The 19,013-nt window shown below is 46.9% G+C and overlaps 1 protein-coding gene across 4 annotated transcripts in view; it reads right to left on the bottom strand.

Moving 5' to 3' along the window:
• si:dkey-172j4.3 (diacylglycerol kinase delta) overlaps window positions 1-12,077 on the bottom strand; it is a 60,920-nt gene extending 48,843 nt beyond the window's left edge. The window contains exons 1-3 of one of the 4 annotated variants that reach the window (XM_036548118.1): window positions 11,945-12,077; window positions 11,571-11,635; window positions 9,522-9,764 (exon numbers count right to left, since the gene is read on the bottom strand). In XM_036548118.1, coding sequence (XP_036404011.1) covers window positions 9,522-9,698 — 177 coding nt within the window. In that variant the 5' untranslated portion in view covers window positions 9,699-9,764; window positions 11,571-11,635; window positions 11,945-12,077. The other 3 variants (XM_036548120.1, XM_036548119.1, XM_036548121.1) reach the window with 3 other exon arrangements.
• Between the last annotated feature and the right edge of the window lie 6,936 nt (window positions 12,078-19,013).

The raw sequence follows: 19,013 nt of genomic DNA, 5'->3' as shown, positions 1-19,013 counted from the left end.
GGGAGATGAGGGCAGTCTCAGCACAAGCCATAACCATGGGAGATGGGTTTTCACTTAGCTCAAGGTTGGGGCCACCTTCACAGGCTCCACTTTTCATCTGGGTCGGGGTTTATGTAAGCAGCCAACCAATCAGAACGGGAGAAAGGGAAGGTGGCTCTCCGGAACTAAAGAGCTGGCCGGCAGATCAAACCTGAAAACTGATTTACTGCATTACAAAAGCTGTTTTTTTTAATTAAGGATGATGGAGAAAGAGGAGCGGCCTCCGCTAATAAGATTGCAAAGCTTTTTTGTTTTTGGCCGTCTTCATCGGGAAAACTCCAAAGACGGTACCTGTCCCGTTTGCCTTTCTCTGTAATCTAATGAGGTCCTCTATCAATGAGTTGCACTTTGGCAGCCTACCCCACTCTGGCAAGAGGCGCGCCTCTCCCGGCTCTATTTCATCCAAGCATTTTACCACCTCCAATAAAAAGCACAACACCACTTACTCTAACCATAGGCTGGACTGACCTATTATTTTGACAGCAACAGACAACTGTATAAAAGTATGAAAGAGCTAGGGCAGCCACACTGGATAAGACTGTATCAGAATCATTCTGAGTCTGAACGCTACAGTGCGTCTATAGCAGCTTGTTTGCATATCTGTGGCAGCAGCCGTTTCAGTTCTGCTGTATCAGACGGCCACACCCTCTCACACACGAGCACTCGTTCATGTATGAAAGGGCGTGGCGCACGTCAAACAGAAAAAGCAAACCCACTTCAGCGCACACCTCTCTGACTGCGGCTTTTACGACGCTCCTTGCACGTCGCCAGTCGCTGCTGCCCGGTGGCCTCGGGTCGTTTGTCCATGTCCGTCACGCCCCTGTTAATGGCCGCCCTGGTCGGCCGGCTCAGAAGGAGGTGGCACAAAGGACGCCCTGACAAAGCCTCACCCCCGTGTCCTTCGCCGGAGAGAAAAATGCCCTTTCCCTTTTCCCAATTTGCACATTTCTTCCGCTTCCTGAGATTGAGGGAGTGTGCACCAAAGAGCTTTTTTATGCGCCGCGCTTTGTGCAGGACAGCAACACAACCTTGAGCTATTTTTCCCCTCATCAATAGAAATGCGCTCTATTAAAGTCAAAACCAAAAATACCACGGGGGACGTGCTCAACACACTCCCTCTGAAGCAGGCTGACCTGACTTACGTTGTAATTGCTAAATTCACTGCTGACAAACTCAGCATTTCTTTTTTTGCACAGTGGTAATGGCGGGAATTAATGAGCGCAGTTAAACCCGCAGTCTTCCTGAAACTAGACGTCTTCCTGCTGCAGCCAAAAATACCCCAGTAAGCCTATAAATTGACAAACACTGCACTAAACTGTTAAATATAAAAAAAAACTAAGCTCGGTTTGAAAACCACTTCCTTCATGGCTTCTGCCTCATATTGTTCTCAACCTAGTTACAGCCTCACTGCTCTTTCTGCGGAGCTTTGCAGGCAGAGTCAACACCGACCCCCCTCCCCGGACCAGACTGCCCCCAAAAACAGAGCTGTGCTACATGCTTCTCTCTAACCTCAACACACGGGTGTGAACCACACCTCACATTTCTCATTCTTCAAATTTCAATTGTCTCCACAGCGACTGGAAAGAATGTTCTGGAAACTAATGGAGAAGCCTGTCAAAAGGATAAACAGGGACACAGAGGGACAAATCAGGGACTTGTGTTCTCTCCAGTTCAAACCCCAGGGTGCACATATGCACTGTCACACTTGCATATGGGCAACCCTGTTTCTTCCAGCTGATAACGAAGGCTCATTTCTAGGCATGTAAAATGTTCTCCAGCAAGACGGAGTGTTTGAGCTCTGACTCCTTGGGCTGAATGTGGTGGAGAGGCCACGGAGCGCTACCAGGGAAACGGGCCCTTGGCCATGGGTTTGCCCCCCCCACACACAGCCGCCTCACTGACAGGGGCCACCACCGCACATGGGGCCATGATTGCCCCCACCCCTGGAATCGGCCAGGCCCTCCACAGAACAATAGCCGCTGATTGCGCCCCTTTGGGAGACTAGTCATCTGATTTTTTTCCCCCTCCCTCACCGGCGCGAGAGCTTGTCAGTCGCAGCCCCCCTCCGCACCCTCGCTGGCGCCACTTCAGCTCCGAGAGGGACGGGTGCCGGGAGATCGGCTCGCAGCACGCCCCCGAAAGGTGTCACTGGCAGATGTGACTTCTCAGTATGCACTCTTTTCTCCATTCACACCACACTGTATGTCAGTGTACAGCAGAGTCCTTCTCCATACAGTCAGGCCTGCAGATTCAACACGACAATTAGGTACAATTAACTGGGGCATGACTGACAGCCGGGGCAGGCAGTGGTATATGCATTTCTAAGTGTAGAAGAAGAGTCTTCTAACCATTTTTTATGAAAGCATTGAGACTCACGGCCTTTCTGCCCATGCCAGTCCACTTTTCAGCTCCTTTGTCAAGGTCAAACTTTCCCAAAGACTATAAAAGCCCGCTTTTCATAAACCAAAAGCCTCTCCTTCTCTGTGGAGTCGGTGCAGTCCGGCACCCATCACTGGGAGGGGCGAGAACATGTCCCCTGCCGTAATACGCACCCTGCTTTCAGCTGCTTCCGTTTTTTTTCAGAGGGTTTTGAAACGCACTGTCGAGAACCAGCGAGACATTATTTTCAGTGACAACAAGTGTCTCGAGATAAAAAAAGAGGAAATGTAAAAATAGGGTTCTTTCCTGTTTTTGGTTTCTTCTTTTAAAAGCCAAGAGACTCGAAACTCACAAAAAAAAACCCAAACAAACAACAAAAAAAAAAAAAACATGAAACGCTGCTTCAAGGTCACCTAGGCCTGTAATTGAAAGGAACTAATCCAGGAGAAGTGTTTGATTGGACCTACCAGGCAAAGAAAAATCAGTCTTGTAAAGGGGACACAGACTGGGTTTCATTTTCACACACTTACTGGCTTCCTCTAGAGCACTAAAATTATAGTTTTGGCCCCACTCGGATCTGTCCATTTATCTGTGTGTCTATCCATCAATGTATCTGCTAAAAGGTAAGAGTAAAACAACTTGAAATGGGAAGAGTGAAATAACACAAGGAGCCTCTTTGCTACACTGTTGGAGAGTTAGCCGCCATTGCTGGACATGGTCAGTGCATATGTATTAGCATACGTTTTACACTAAGAGTAAGATAATAAAACATATTGAATTGCCTCTGAGCTAATGCTTTTTCCCCACTTGGTGACAGAGGCCTGCTGCTAGCCACAGGGGAGGGACTCCAACACATCGCTCCCTCGTGACCGCCGGCGAGTTTCTCGGCACGGTGACGGGGGTGGTGCTCAAGGCCATCCATCTCCATTAGTGAGCACGGCGCTCCCCATTCCGTCTCTTTCCCACCTGCCCCCGTGCGGCTGAGCGCGGCCCCGCGCCGCCACGCTCGCCCCAAAACCAACCCTTTGAGGGAGAACTGCAAACAGAAGCCATTCATCATGGTCACGGTCACGGTGCTCGACCCCTCCTATAAGAGAAGGAGAGAAAAAACACACCTCCCAAGCGAAAACGCTTTTCTCCCCCTGTCTTTCCTTTATCAGTTATTTCTGTCTGATTTCCCACCGAGCCAGAACTCTGACAGTCCCTGGGAAGACGTTGCTTAAGTGTCTGTTATGTAAGACATCGGATTTGTGGTCCCTCTGGGTGTCATGTGACCCACCCCCACCCACTGCACACCGACACCGCCGAAACACGCCTGTCTCCCTGCATCCTGGAGATTTTCATCATTACAACTTTTCCTCTGTGGGTAACAGATTGTCAGGGGCGTCTGAGGATTAATCATGAAGTCGGCAGAGCGAGACAGATAGCAAGATGGAGAAAAGGACAGAGATGGAGAGGGAAAGAAGGGGAGGGGGGCTACAGCAGAGGAGAAACTGCACATGTCTGCGCCTCGTTTCATATTATTTATACCACCCCGAGATACAGCCCATGGAGAAATAATAAAATGCCGCTGTCATGCCAATGATCGTTCGATTTGATTCAACTGAAATTGTTATCTGAATGCGGGATGAGACTGAGATACGGGCTCGATCTGAGAGGGACAGAGAGAGGAAGCGAGGGAGGGAGGGAGAAAGAGAGAGAGGGAGGGAGGGAGGGAGAGGGAGAGACCAGACGCAGGAGCGGTCTCCTGCAGATGAGGCACGTCCTTGAAAACCAAAGGCCTCTCCACCGCAGCAGCTGACTCTCTTGGACAGGGACGGGCGGCCATGCGGCACTGTCCCCCTGTCACGCCAGCTTTGAAAGACGTGAGTGACCGACACGTTTAACTTCCTGCTCTAAGGAAGCTTCTGTGAGACCATTTTCACCTCCAAATGGCACATGGCCTTTTGGTCGCTAACCCCGCCCCTTGGCCACTCCTGGAAACTCCACCCATTCACATGTGTGAGTGACAGCCGATTCTCCCTGACGAATTATGCCTGTCTATCGGCTGCACAAGTCCAGCCGAGTCACAGGGAGATGAACGAGATCTGTAAACTCTCCCCTCACCTGTAAGCCGCTCCCATCCTCAGAGCAATGTGGCAAGGCAATTTCCCAGCAACCCCTGGGTTTGAGTTCCATCATTGGAAACTTGATACCACTGAGTATGAGAATGACACTGGGAGTCAAAAGAGATGCAGGATAGTGGGCTCTATTAAAAAAAAAAAAAAAAAACAGGTGATATCTCAGGGGGGAACTCTCAGGGTTCCCTTCTCCTGTGAACAAATGAAGAGCTACTATTAATACAAGGTAACAGATTCTAAGAACACTACAACTGACCTGCCAACTGTCAACTACAATGGAATCTGGTTGTGTGTGGATATTATGACAACAAAAAATCAGGATTTGCCTGAAGAGATTAAGTAAGACTAAAAATGTGTCCAAAGCACTAAAATGCAGCTCTAACCATTTTGCAGTTATGGAACAAAACTGCATTGCCTAGATGGCAACAAAATGCTTCTGCCACGGCAGAAAAAAAAAACAATAAATACGGCAGCCACCAGGAAGCACGCACATTCTAAATCACATCTGCTGTGTCACACATACATATGGCTGCACCTGTCCCATGCAAACTCCAATCTCCTAGCTGGATCGCCTAATCTGGATCATTCCCAGACAGAGAGGCAGAGCATCCATCTCCCTGCTGGCACTCCGGATAGATCATCTCCCGCTCCAGCCATTCCAGTATTGAGCAGCGGATTCCTCCCAGAGGCCTGCTAAAAGCTGCCACCATAACTCAGGCACTGCGCTCCCAGATAAGCGAGTGCATACCAACTCTCCCTGGAGCTTACACAAACCCTGCACCAACTGCATGATAAAGACAGCTGTGGGCACCATGGAGACAGGCGGACTGAAAGGACGGACATACACCTGTGTGTGTGGCGAGGGAGAGAAGATTACTGAATTTGAAAGTGGGTCTCCCTGATAACGCCGTGAAATTCCTGGCTGAACGTGAGAGCCATGCTGGCTAAAGGCAGCACAACCTTCAGTCACCGGACCTGTCTTTCTTTAATGAAGTTCCACTGCTATCCTTGCCAGTCATGCCAAGTCAATACTTGTAGTCAATATAGCTTATACAAGCGCACCAAGCAGAGGATGAACAATCTACTGCTTGTCTTGGCCCAGAGTCGGAAACAACCCGGCTCTTCAAACCACAGTTTTTGTTTTGAAGTCGGTGTATTTTTACCATTTTTAGTCATCCGTCCTCAACTTATCATGCCCCTGAGATGAAAACCGACATTTTGGGAAACGGTGAGTCAACCTGAAACCCCGGGGTGTCCGAGTGACACACCGGTGCGTGGTCAGAATCAGAATTGATTCCTCTCCAAAGCAGGCCTTGCCTTTACAGACCTGAGGCAGACACCACTGGGCATATTGACTGCGACGAGCAGAGCCAAGCCCTGCACAATGTGACAAAATGCCAAGGAGGATGCAGACCTGGACCAACATCAATATCATTACGTGCTTCGGCGGGGATGGGGGGGGGGGGTGGGGGGTTGGGGGGGGAGTGAGGGCCAAGATTTGCAACATGGCGCACTGGCTATTTCACAAACCATGAAAAAAACAAGTTTGAATTCTATACATTCTCAGGGCGCTGCTTCCACACTGACTGTCAGGGGCAGATTAATGCTGACACGCTGAACAGCATTACTTCTCTGAAACGCGGCGTCTCCGCACACCCATCGCCCTGCTGAGAGAGGGCTAATTAGTTTGCTGCTGCGGGAAGTCCTTTCCTTTAGCTCCTCTGTGGTGAGCGTGGCGGTTCTGCTCAGAGCTTGGGGGCGGGGGGGGGGGGGGGGTTCATCTAAATAAATGCAGCTGCTGTCCTCTCTCTCTCTTTCTTTTCCTCTACACTGTACTTTCTTTTGTCCGTACGTGGTGCACAAACAAAACCTGAGGAGAAAGGATCTGCTGCTTTACGTAACTCTCCCTGGAGGCAAAAAAAAGGCCATTTAATGAAGAAAGGAAGGCTTACGTTTCATTCCTGTGGCAACAACCTGTTACCGGATGCCGGTGACTGCTTCCCCAAAAAATATTCCACTAAACCTACCCATCTCGACATGCCCCGGCTGTCACACCCACTGCCACAGCCACGCTATGGCCTGATCCAGTGGGCCATCTGTGACTGATATAACATCACCAGCTAATTGAATCTCACGCCTGATAAAGCTTACACATGTGTGGATAAGTAGAAATATACTTGCATCTTGAATAATAAGTACATTCACAGTACATTATTGTCATTTACCAGACACTCTAATCCAGAGCGATTTACATAGGTTACAACTTTATCCATTTATGCAAGCTGGATATTTACTGAGGCAATTCTGGGTTAAATACATTGCCCAAGGATACAGCAACAATTGAACCAGCAACCTTTCAGTTATAAGCCCTGCTTCTTACAACTATGCTACACTGCTGCGTGTAGCAAAAGCTACATTGTATTTACCGATTTACTAATTGGTTTGAATATCTAAATGGGTTTCGGTACAATTATGGATATCAACTGACTGCGAATCATCTGAGATGGAGGAAGGGTGGACACTGTGATTCAAAGTGTGTAAAATCTGTGTGATCATCTTTCATAAAAAAAAAAAAAAAACCTGCACTTCCTCTTGTTCCCCGAGCTGAATAAAGGCACTGCCGCTGATCCGCAGAGGTGCAGTAATCAGGCTATTGTTGTCGGAGAGGCTAAATCCCTGGAGATCGGTGACCAGGTTAATCTCCGCCGTGAGGACAGGTGGGTACGACCTAATCACGCAGCTGAGCTCCGAGCCCGCGCGTGCCCAGCTGCTTGGGCTGAGGTCTGACCTACCCGAGGGAGAGCGCCGCCCGGCCAAACTCCCTCCAGCCGGCAAACTGGCCGCGAGGCCTGGAGTCGACCTGGCGTTTCTGCTGAGCGAAATGGTGCGAAAAACCCACCCCTCCCTCTTCCTAACACCTTGCGTCGTGTCACCTCCTCGCGGCAGACTCCCACTCCATTTAGCACGTATGCGTCAGATGAGCTTTTCAGATTTTCGGATGGTAGTAGGGCTAGGGCAAAGGCCCCCCCCAGCCTCAGGGAGAGGCATGCAGAGGTCAGAGGTCACCACGGACACTGAGCAAATGCTCAGATGGGCTCTGTATCGCAACTGCTGGGCCATTCTGCGTCTGATCCAACCCACTCTGACACAACCCTCTCGCATTTCCTTTGGTCGACACATACACCTCTAATGTTGTGGAGCCTGTCAAGGAATCGCTCTCATTTGTACACACAAGTAATTTTTATTGTATGTTACTGCGGTATTTTCCGGCATGATCTGCCTCTAAAGTGCAATGCACCGGATTAAAGCACGAAGTAAACGCACATCAGATGTGGCCCCTAGTTACTTTAACTTCACTCAGGCACTGCTAAAAACATTACAGGACTGTTCAAAGAAGCTGGGACATCCTCCTCTATCGTTAACAAGTTTAAGGTTTCCCAGTGCCCTCCACAGCTGTCAGGATCGGGGGTACACACTTTACCTGTTGAGGAACACGAACACGCAAACTGCAGCAGTTTCCACGCATGTGCTCATTTGCAAACTAAGCGGTCACTTTGCTCCCCCCCCCAGCTCTTTGGGCGACGTGTGAAGCAGTAAGCGTGAGCAGCTGTGTCCCTGTGCAAGATCACCCTCATGCTTTGCCGCACCCAGAGTGGCCCACCCCATAACTTTGTGGAACTCCAGCAAGCGAGACGACTGTCAGCAGTCAGCCGGGGTTGACACGGCTGAAGTTCCGGTCTCGTAATGTGAGAAAGAAAGAGTAACAATCTTCTGTTTAACATCCAGTTTCCCTTCCAGAGCAGTGACACTGAATTAGCTGATACACAGACATACTACTGTGAGAGGATATTCAGCTCCTGTGTTCCTTCTGTCCCCTGTCCTGCAGGTTCCGGTTGGTAATGGAGGGCTACGGTTCTGTCTGTGTTGCTGTGCTGGCTATGGAGGTTCTGTCCTAGACCACGCCCCTTCAAGAATGATTATGGCAAGTCAGGAGATCACAACACTTGTAACCTCAGCAATGAATTTTCAGTGTGAAACACACTGACTTGACCATCTGGTCCATAAATACAAAATGTGTGGTGATATGGTAAGGAGCACTGTGCCCTGCTAATGTGTCAGCACTATTGTAAGGCACCTGTGTAGGAGTGTAAAGGACACTGAGGGAATTAAGAGCAGCAAGGCAGCCTCATCCTTGACTTGCGGAGGCACACGGATGAACCTGTAGCTACTGATGAATACCACAGAAGTAGACTTCCACCAGCCCTGGTACTGATGAAAAACGTTTTAAACATGACCCTCCTAAGCTTGAGTCACTGGCCCCTGCCACTGCTAAGTAATTAAGACCTTAAATTACACCCATCCTCTGCAGCCCTTAATTAACATTAATGAAGCTTTTCCAACACCCCACCCCCTCCCTGCCCCCTCATTCCCCTCAGATCAAAAAAGAAAACTGCCGTAGTAATCGGTCACAACGAAGTGCACATAATCAAATCGCACATAACTGTCTTTAAAATAAACACAGATAGAAAAAAAATGCAACAAATTATTAGTCTCTGTTCCACGGCTAATTAATTAAAACGCTTTTAATTTGCGTTTGGAATCTCAGTTTTCGGTACTACAGTTAACCTTGACTAAATTAATTACAAATCACAACTAAGGTCTCTTGTTCCTGCTTTGAGGGAAGTACCGGGGATACTACAAGGCAAGTCCTGACCAGCGCAGATAACACGTGTGTGGCCGAAAAGCACATTAGCACAAACAATGAAAATACCGCAACATGCAATGTGCAAATTAACTAAATAAATACATGTGCATTGGAAAAAAAAATCAGCGGCGAACAGCCACTTTCAGTGCGAACAAATGAGCTCTTTGCGAAGGTCGATGTGTTAAACGGACGACAAACAAACCCGAGCAACGTAATACATCGACGAAGCGGCGAAGAGAAGCCCCAGACGGCACATCTGGGGAAACGCGTTTCCTTACCTTGGCGCGTATCTGACCCGAGGTGGACACTTTCCTGATGAGCTTGTGCGAGGCTTCCTCCTGCTCGCCGTCGCTGTCGGAGGACTCCTCGCCCGCTTCGGCCTGCGCCAGGCGGTCAGAGTCCTGCTCACGGGGCTCCCGGACGTACAGGACGTTCGGGTTCAGTTTAGCTGCCATGGTCGGTCGGTCGGTCGGTCGAATGGACACGGGGGTAGAGCTGTCTCACCCCTCCGGTGGCGTTTTCTGAAATCGTGAAATATGGAAGAGTTTATAGTTCGGATTGTTTAGCCTGTATCTTAAAATCTATGACACGTTCTCCACCCTCCGACTCCGGTCCTCGTCTCGGCGGGTTTAAGAGAATATAAGAACAGTGTTAGTATCGGTTCCTCTTTTCTGACTCGAGCATTCTGCGGTGTCGTGTCACTTGTTTGTTGAGCTCACTGTTAAAGAGACGCGCCATAGCGACCGCTTGCTAACTCCGTTGAAGGTATTCTTTCAATGCAAATTGTCTTGTCCTGGCGTTATCAGCGCATCTACACAACACACCCGAGGTGTCGAATGAATCTCAAAGGGCCAGCTATGCATAAGGACGGCCATGCCGATATCGCTCGAATTGCCAGGTAGAATGAGTAGAGGGCGAATATACGTAAAAACAGACTTATGCCACGCTGCTGAAGGCTATGGTAGCGAAATGCCACCAAGAATCTGCGCACAAACAAGATGTGAAACGCTCTGAAATGATGGCAATGCAGAGCTGTCACTTGGATAATTCTTTACAGATGTCACTGTCACAGTTACTTCAGAGAGCGTGGAGAGTTCTTATTTGACCCCCCCCCCCCTGAATTGTTGATGTATTCATTTTCAGGATATGATGTGATCTCGCGAACGTAATGAGCGTTAGCATTTTAATGAAAAGCCTATATCTTGAAATGAACGATTGTTCGTTACAAGTAGGCAGTTACATCATTTCCTAGATGTACCAATCCTGATGAAACGAACAGTTGCAATTTAGCAACATTATTTCTCAACTAAATACATTAAAAATTCTTTAAATTTGCTTTAAACGACAGTCGTTATAACACCAATGACCTATCCTTATTACTACTGCTACGCGCATTTCTGACATTAGTTGCTTTGTCCGTGATTTTATATATTAGATAGCTTCTTATTGCATATACGCCTCCTTTGATTATAATGCATTTTTGAGACTTTTCCTGTTGGCTACCTGTTATTGTTACAAGCCGCTTAGCGTTCCCTCAGTGTCGGCTGCCGATTTCCATCAATGAAGCGACCAAATCCCCGACTTATGCAGTCGCGTATTCATTTGAACCGATTCGATTTCCTCCTCTGGATGCAGAATCCAAAAATAGCCTACATTTGTTATTTAAATTGAATAAAAATGAGATCTGAATCAGCTGTATAATTGTGGTTCCCTTCGTTTAATGATAAAGACTACTGTACTCGCTCGGTCGTGCCCCCGGCACAACATGCAGCCGCGTGTCTCACTGAGCGCAGGCAATGCGAACCCCGGCGCGGCGCTGCGCAGGGGATATGTGCAACTCACTTTCATTCATTCGCCGTTTCCAGCCGCGTGGTAATCATAATAAATTACGCCGTTAATGTTTTTTCTTTTGTTTTGGAAAACCCCATCGTTCTCGCTTATTTTAAAGCATTTGTAACTGACGTATCAACGCATAGGCAGAATGCTGTACTGTTGACTACTGTAAGCGCGTCCCCGCTTATGCTGTAGTGACCTGTCACTTTCATTGTAGCTTTCGGGTCCTCGCTTCATACATGAACACTCATGTCTCCAGTCGACTCTAACACACTTATGCATAGCTCTGGTTCAGTATGGCTATGCAAGCTTGTGGCAGTAGGTTGACTATGAGAATGCATGCAGAGCCACCTTGATCGTCCTTCGGTGCATAAACCGAGTCAAAACGTCTTCGAAGTTTTCTTTTACTTTACATAGAAATACTCAAACAAAAGAAATGAGGGCACGGCAGATACATTACAATATTACACTAATATGTTACAAATGGTCCTCACCTGTTCAACCGAAGCGTTTGCGACAGGTGGTTACATCATCCGGACGCAGCGCAGACTAACATTTCCTGGAGGATCAAAACACAAAATGGATAAATAAACCACAAATAAGGGCACAGTCACTGGCGTTTCGCGCAGTTTCCTGTCCACCAATTCGGTATTTTAGTGCGTCAATATTTCAGACTGATGGACCGTTCATTAAGAAAGCCTTCGCTGTAACCGAAAAGATGTCAGCGAGTCCAAATTTCTTGTTCGTTAGCTAGCTATAGATTGTTTAGAACGAACCTCCTACCATGTCCAATTGCAGATCACTTGAAGCATGCATCAGCCGCATTGAATTACGTACACTGCGGCAGATACTATTTTGAAGTACATACCGGTCTTCTTTCTCGTGTCTGGGCATGTTCTTCTGTTTAAACAGACGACAAACAACAATCTATGGTATAGTCATTGCTACAGTGCGGACACAAAAGTATGCGGCTGCCCCCATAGAAAATATCCACTACTCCCACTGCCTTGATCGCTCAGCCTATGTCGACATATCGTATAAACGGTAAACGGTCTGTTATTTTCTATACTGTGTTGCACATACACATTCTTTCAGGTTTATGATCAATAGTGAAGCGCAACAGACCCCCTACTATATCAAGCGCGGGAAATTAACCCGTTTCTAAATCGATATATACAGACTAACATTTTGTAGTCCGCTGTTAGTAAGGATCTTTATTTCCAGCGAAAATCATGCGTTTGTTTATAAACGTTCGAACCTATTAGCGAATAGTTTCGGCTAGTATGTTAAGTTAGAGTTTGTGTTACACAAACCTCGTGCGAACAGTAACGCACTAGTTACGGGTCTAATGAAGATTAAGAACTATGAATTATCTGAGCTAAATTTTTGAAAATATCATTTCTTTGTGAAACGCCCTGTTTGTAACGTTCAGCTGAACTTCACAGAATTTGTCTGAAGCAGAGTTCATATGCTCTGTTTTTATAAATAGGTACTGCAGATAGGTAACACATTGACCTTTGAACACCATTCAAACTCTCGCTCATTTACTTTACGTAGACACTCAGGTGTCCAGGTTAAAGGCCTAGAATGACTTAAACTACTTCAGGATATTGTTCAGTTGTCAATGACTAACTGAGGGAAATTAGACCTCGTGGGAAAGGTACATCAGTCTTGGTCTGTACATCTGTTTTCACACCGGGTTCCCGCACCAATTAGTGGCAATAGCAGAGAGGAAACCACGTCACCACTCAGAGTGATGTCACCGGGTGGGTATGACTAAGGGTGTGACACAGATGGCAGGACATTTAACGGGTTGCTACCTCCATTTTATCAGCTACCTATCCTCTGTGGAATCAAAACATGTACTTGTACCCTAAATGTCAGTGCATTCTAGGAGAATAAAAGTACTCATACAGTCGACCAACAATGTCATTTTTACAGTTCTTTTGGAATATCTGTTTGACTACTATTAGGGGTTCCTCACACACCTGAAACAGGTAAATTGTTGGCAAAATACTTAAAAATCTGTATAACTGGAGCAAATACCCCAGGAATACACCAATCACATTTTTCATGTAAAGTGTTGTTGTGAACTCTGCATGTAAGAGTTTTGCCTGAGGGCGAGATTAGGGGGGGGTGCCTTAGACAAGGGGGGGGGGGGGGGGGGGTGGCATGTTACAGCCTCACTCACCTTTCCGGTGCTCTTCCTCTTAATCCTCTCACAGTCTTGGGTTCCACTTGACACCTTTGTCCGTGGGGAGTTTGCAGGGTGGCAGAGGGCCAGCTCATCGGGCTGTGAACGCACGGATGCTCAGATGCTCGCTACCCTCCCGTCTCCATGGGGTCCTCCACTCGCGCTGAGGACCAGGGATCAGGGACGCACTCGGAGGCCACGGCTTCTGCGGAGGGAGCTGGTTAGCGTGAAGTGGGGGGCAAAAGGTTCTGTGTGCCCTGGAGCAATCTGTTGCGTTCGCTGTGGAGCCACACTGTGTGAACACTGCAAACTGACAGGGAGAAGAAGTGGCTTGACATTTAAATGTGTGCTAACAAGAAACAAACTGGAGAGAGTGGAAATGTGCAACAAATTATGCGTGGGTTCAAAATTTCATAACACTTCCATTTCAAATACCCCCCAAAAAGTCCAAAAATTTACCAGTAAATCCCCTTTTTTAAATGAAAAGAGACATAACCACAGGAGGATGACCACTGTCAAACACGGATAGCTTCAGCGTTAATGTTTGGATAAAATAGCTCTTGGCTGCCATCTAGTGAAATTCCAAAGAACTGCTTTGTGGCCTGGCTCCGTTTACGCTTTGCCAAACCGATGAAACAGAATTTCCAAAAACGCATAATACATCATCTTATTTGTGGATTACTCCTCACTTTGCAGTAATGTTTATGTATTTAAAATCGTCATTTTTAATTATTCACTATATTTGAGGAGGAAAAGTGATGCGGTATTAGTCCGTTTTGATTGATTGTAATCGCAGGTTTTCCTTCGTGACAGAAACGTTTTTATTGCTCTAGTCTAGATTGATTCGCAGTGGTCTAATTTGCACAAATTAGTGCGACCCTCCGAGGGCGCTGTAGAGCGCAAACTACTAAGCATCATCCACTTACCAGCAGTATAATCAAGTCGCTGGTCGTCCAACGAAGCTCACAGAAGCTCATCTCCCCTGCCTCACCGAAAGAGGGGGAAGGCACCATATCCTTTTGTATTTTAGAACAGAACTGCTAACAAAGACACAGCATGGTCACAGGACTTAAAGAGGCTCATTGCAGTTTAGTCATGCTCCTCCAGATCTAAGGACGTCTACACAACACAACTATGGTGCAGTCATACCACCTTTTACCATATTGGATGCAAATATGGGCGTACCATAATGATCATTTGCCTTGTAGCGGATGTCCTTTCCCAGTGGCTTAATCATTGAGCATATAGCCTGTACATATACATCAACAGAAATAACAGTAAAACATACATAATTACTTAATATATCACAGAATGGCACTGTGGTGTAGTGATTTATAACCATGAGGTGCCGGGTTCATTTTCCAGGCCAGCCTAAGATTAAGTAAGGCCCTTGTCCTGCACTGCATCTGTTAATGGCTGCTGTACAAATGGTTAATGCATAACGTGTGTGCTATGTATGCTGCCATGGATGAGGGTGTCTACCACTGAAATAAATAATGATAATTATTGCCCCGAGCAGACAGTGTCTTAAGCAGGGGGCCGTCTATTTATGAAGGTTGTCATGCTCATGTTTGCTAATTAGTGTATCTGGGAAGTGTGTCTGCGTGAGGGCAAGGTCATGTGATCACCCACAGATATGTTGCGGTTGTCACTCACTCCTTCCTTGATGAAATAAATGCACGCACAGGGGTAAGGTCAGGGCAGAAGTAGTGTTTCTGGTTAAAAGGTATTTAAGGTATTTAACCATATTTCAGTCATGGCACACTGCTAATGATAATCTCTTTAGTCTTTGCTCTTTAGTCTTGCTCTGCTAACTTTAACAGGTGTCAGTGGTAGTCACCTGAAAAACATAAATCCATAAAATGTTTGGCTTACCCTAGCAAGCATTTACTGAATACCCATGTGAGGGACATTTGCATGAAGTGTGTTTTGTACCTACGGTACAAATACTTTCCCTGGACATATTTTGACAGCTCATTATCTTTTTTGGAGAGCTAACAATTGCTTTTGACTTTCAATGACATACGTACATTAAACATCATGTATTGATTGCTTTTCAGAAAATTACCTTGGGTGCCTTTTAAGAGACAAATTAAAATGCAAATGATATATAGCAAATGCATGCATTATTCCATAAATTTAGAAACTGTAAATGGCCTTCATAACAGTCAAATGTATTCCTTACCCAATCAAAAAGGAACCCATCTCAAACAGTCCTTTTGGCCACCCCCGCTCTAGAAAAAAACAGATATACACTTTACAGTGTTTCCATAGAAATAGAAACAATCTACTTCTTTCCAATCTACTTGTATGTACTTGTGAGACCCTATGATGTTGGGGTTAGGGAAATGGTTTGTGGACCTGAGTCATCATGGCCTTCAAATGGTTACTATGAAATGAACATTCAGCCACAGGTGGGGCCTGCAACATGAAAGGTCTGATATTGAGGAAATCATGATTCTTGGGCAAAGAAATTTCACTGCCCAAATGCTGTCCTCTGTACGGCCCTACCTTCAACACCCTGTTTAGACCTCAACCTCTGCCTGCCCCACCCCACAGTCCAGATTCCTTCTGCATCGCTGGCCTCGTCTGATTCTCCCTCTCACCCAGGTCTTGTCTTGTTCTCTAAACTTCAACGCGGCTATAAATACGGCCTGGCTATTTTTACCACCCCGCCCCCTCTCTGCTCGCAGCGAGACGGTGATGTGAAACGACGGGCCGTTGTCATTTCAAGTGGCCTCTCCAGCTGCCGGTCGGGCCCCCTGCCTCGCTCCCGCCACACGCCGCCGACACCGACGATCCCCCCGCCGCCCCGCCCCCCCCCCCGCGCCCCACCCTCACCCTCCCGCGTGGCCCCGGCACAACGCTCCTTCGACAGTCACCTGCTGGTGTGACTGCCATGCCTCTGCCGGTAAGTCGAGACAAAACGAACAGGCATTGTAATCACCGTCTTGACATGTGGTCTGAGCCTGATGGTTTCCTGCCTTTAGAATGAAGTTGTGACACTGCTGTGCTTTTGATGCAGTTTCCCCTGCTTTCCGGCCGTTGAAAAGGAGTTGAGCTGAGGACATCCACAGAATGAGTCCCCCAACCCTTGGAGAGTTTGGTCACTTCCCTCCCAGGGCTAGTGGGCTCAATTGCTAAAGTGCAGAGGTTTTCCCTAAACAGATGTCCCTGCCATAGAAATGAGGGCTATTCTTTACTTGGTAGGTGTATTCCCCACAATGGCCATTCATCCAGCAGTAGTAACAGATACTTGGGCAGGGAAGGCCCGCAGACAAAGAGGGAGTGGCCGAGAAATACAGGGGGATGGATGTGGTTAGGATATGCACCATCTCTCTACTACATACTATGGTCACCACTGCTGGGCTTTCCCACCTGTGACTTTACAAAGACTGCTTAATACGCACTGATCTCTGCCCAGGTTTAACTCAGCAGCAGCAACAGAGAAATCATGTGGAACAAAGGACTATGCTTTTTTAGCTGGCTCGGTTGCCCTTCAGCTGTTTAATATCTGTGTAAAACACTATTTTTATCACAGACAGTGGACCCGCCTGCCAGTTATTATAGTGATATAAATGTCAACCATTTCAAGTTGAAGCTGATAATGTGTCTAATTGACTGCACAGACTGATGCACAATATGTTTAAAGACTGGTGTTTCAGCTGCTCTCCCCCTGCATTACACAACAAATTAAAAATCCCAAATGCATAGAAGTGGTTGGTAATGTGTGTCATGAAACATGCTCCCCCCCGCCCCCCCCCCGTGTCTGACAGCACACAGCAAAGACGTAGACATGGCAGATGAAAGAGGGGAAGCAGACAGACGGGGGAAACTGGAATAGTGGCATCGGCGGCGCTGGGGGGGTTGACGATTCAGATGAATAATTCTGGAGCAGTCTGTGCCAGGCTGTGAGAGAAGTACCTGGCTCTGAGGAACCCCCCCCCCCAAACCCCCCCCCCCCCCCCCCCCCGTCCCCAAGGCATTGCACCGTCCCGGTTTTAAACGCTCTGCCCAGATTCCCGCTCTCTGTCTGCCAGGCTCCTGCTGAAGGCTCCTCCCCTTTCCGTTTCCCATTTGAGGAAGGAGGGCACAGGGATTTGCTTCTAAAATCTGCAGCTCAGACACAGTGCAGAAGGAACACAGTGTTTATCACATTAAATGATAGAGAAAGGAGATGTAGCCATTGTGCCATCTGTGTACGTATATACATGTTTATATACACACACAGACACATATACAGCATGTATATCTATACAGATAGATAGATAGACAGATAGACAGACAGACAGATAGATTGAGCAAGGAGTGGAGGCATCCCTGCAGCAATGTATCTCAGTATTTACAGCAGTCCAGCTCTCCTTGCTGTTTACCAGCATTCTGCACTCATACCCTGGTTACACTGTGGTCCCAAAGCTTTTGAGCGAGATTTCAGTCATTTCACCATTTAAATGGTAAATGGACTGCATTTATATAGCGCTTTTCTACTCATTTGAGTACTCAAAGCACTTTACAGTTATATGCCTCACATCTACCTACCAGTGGCAGAGGCTGCTATACAGGCAGGCATTTCACCCTAATGGTTATCTGATAACTTCAGTTCCGTCATCATAATTGAGCCACACCTTCACGCTGCCAGCACAGTGAAAAAAAATGCATGTCATCCAGTTTGCCCTACGCCCCGACAGTCCTCTGCCAGCACTAATCTCAGGACACATTTCGAATCCGCTGTACCGTTGTGACAACTCCTCGCTGTAAACAAGACGTCACCAAGACCTGAACTGAACCAGAATGCAAAGGTATTACGCAACAATGCTGAAAAAATACCACCAAACAACATTTTTTTTGTCATTTGAAAATTTTCATTTTAAAGACATGTGTACTATGTGCCAAGAGAACAATGGTCCCGCAGTTTACTCTGTCCCCAAAGTAGCAGAGATGAGTATCTCCTATAATTCAGGCTCTGCACAATCCTTCATTATCAGAAGACTAGTGATTTGAAGATTTGTCATGTCCACTCAGGGTCTTAAGCTGTGTGGCCTCTGCCTCTTACAACCATAGAATGGAATCCAGTGGAACAGATGAGGTTCTTAATCCCAGTTAAGAATGGAGAAGAAAAGAAGAAAACACCCCAAATATTAAACCGCTAAAAAATATGCAAAACAATCCAGAAGCAATCCAACAATCCTCTATTCAATCCTCTAAAATGATTCCTTCAAAAGAGGCTCTTTCTTAAAATGTGGAAGGGATTTTAGAGAGACATAAAACGTTTTCTACTATCCTCTTTTCAGATGAAAATCTAGCTGCTTTTTCCAGCTACCATTTATTTTAATTAAAGCTGTAAATTCAGCCTCATTTACAACACACCGTGAGGATCTCTTGTATTGCACAAAAAGAGGCTTTCCTAATTGGATGGTAATTAGCCACAGATCATGACACAGTTCACACAATGAGGACTTGGCCGAGCCATTCGACACAATTAGTTTCTCCTGACAGCACAAATGTATCTATACGGGGTTACATGGCTTAGCTTAAAAGCATTGCTTGGCAAAGGTATGCATTTCCATGTGCGTGCAAGAACTTGTCCTTTTCTTATAATTTCCTATGCATTTATTACTCTCATACAATAAGATACAACAGCCCTCATTGGGGAGCAACAACAACAAGGTAATGGACCTGTGATTAACCCAGATTCAGAAGCCCTCTTCACCCACCTAAACAAGAATGGACGCCAGTATCCCAG

Source organism: Megalops cyprinoides, chromosome 16 (genome assembly GCF_013368585.1).
Source record: "Megalops cyprinoides isolate fMegCyp1 chromosome 16, fMegCyp1.pri, whole genome shotgun sequence".
NCBI lineage: Eukaryota > Metazoa > Chordata > Actinopteri > Elopiformes > Megalopidae > Megalops > Megalops cyprinoides.
The sequence above is the reverse complement of the archived record's forward strand: the minus strand, read 5'-3'. Positions and strand labels throughout refer to the sequence as shown.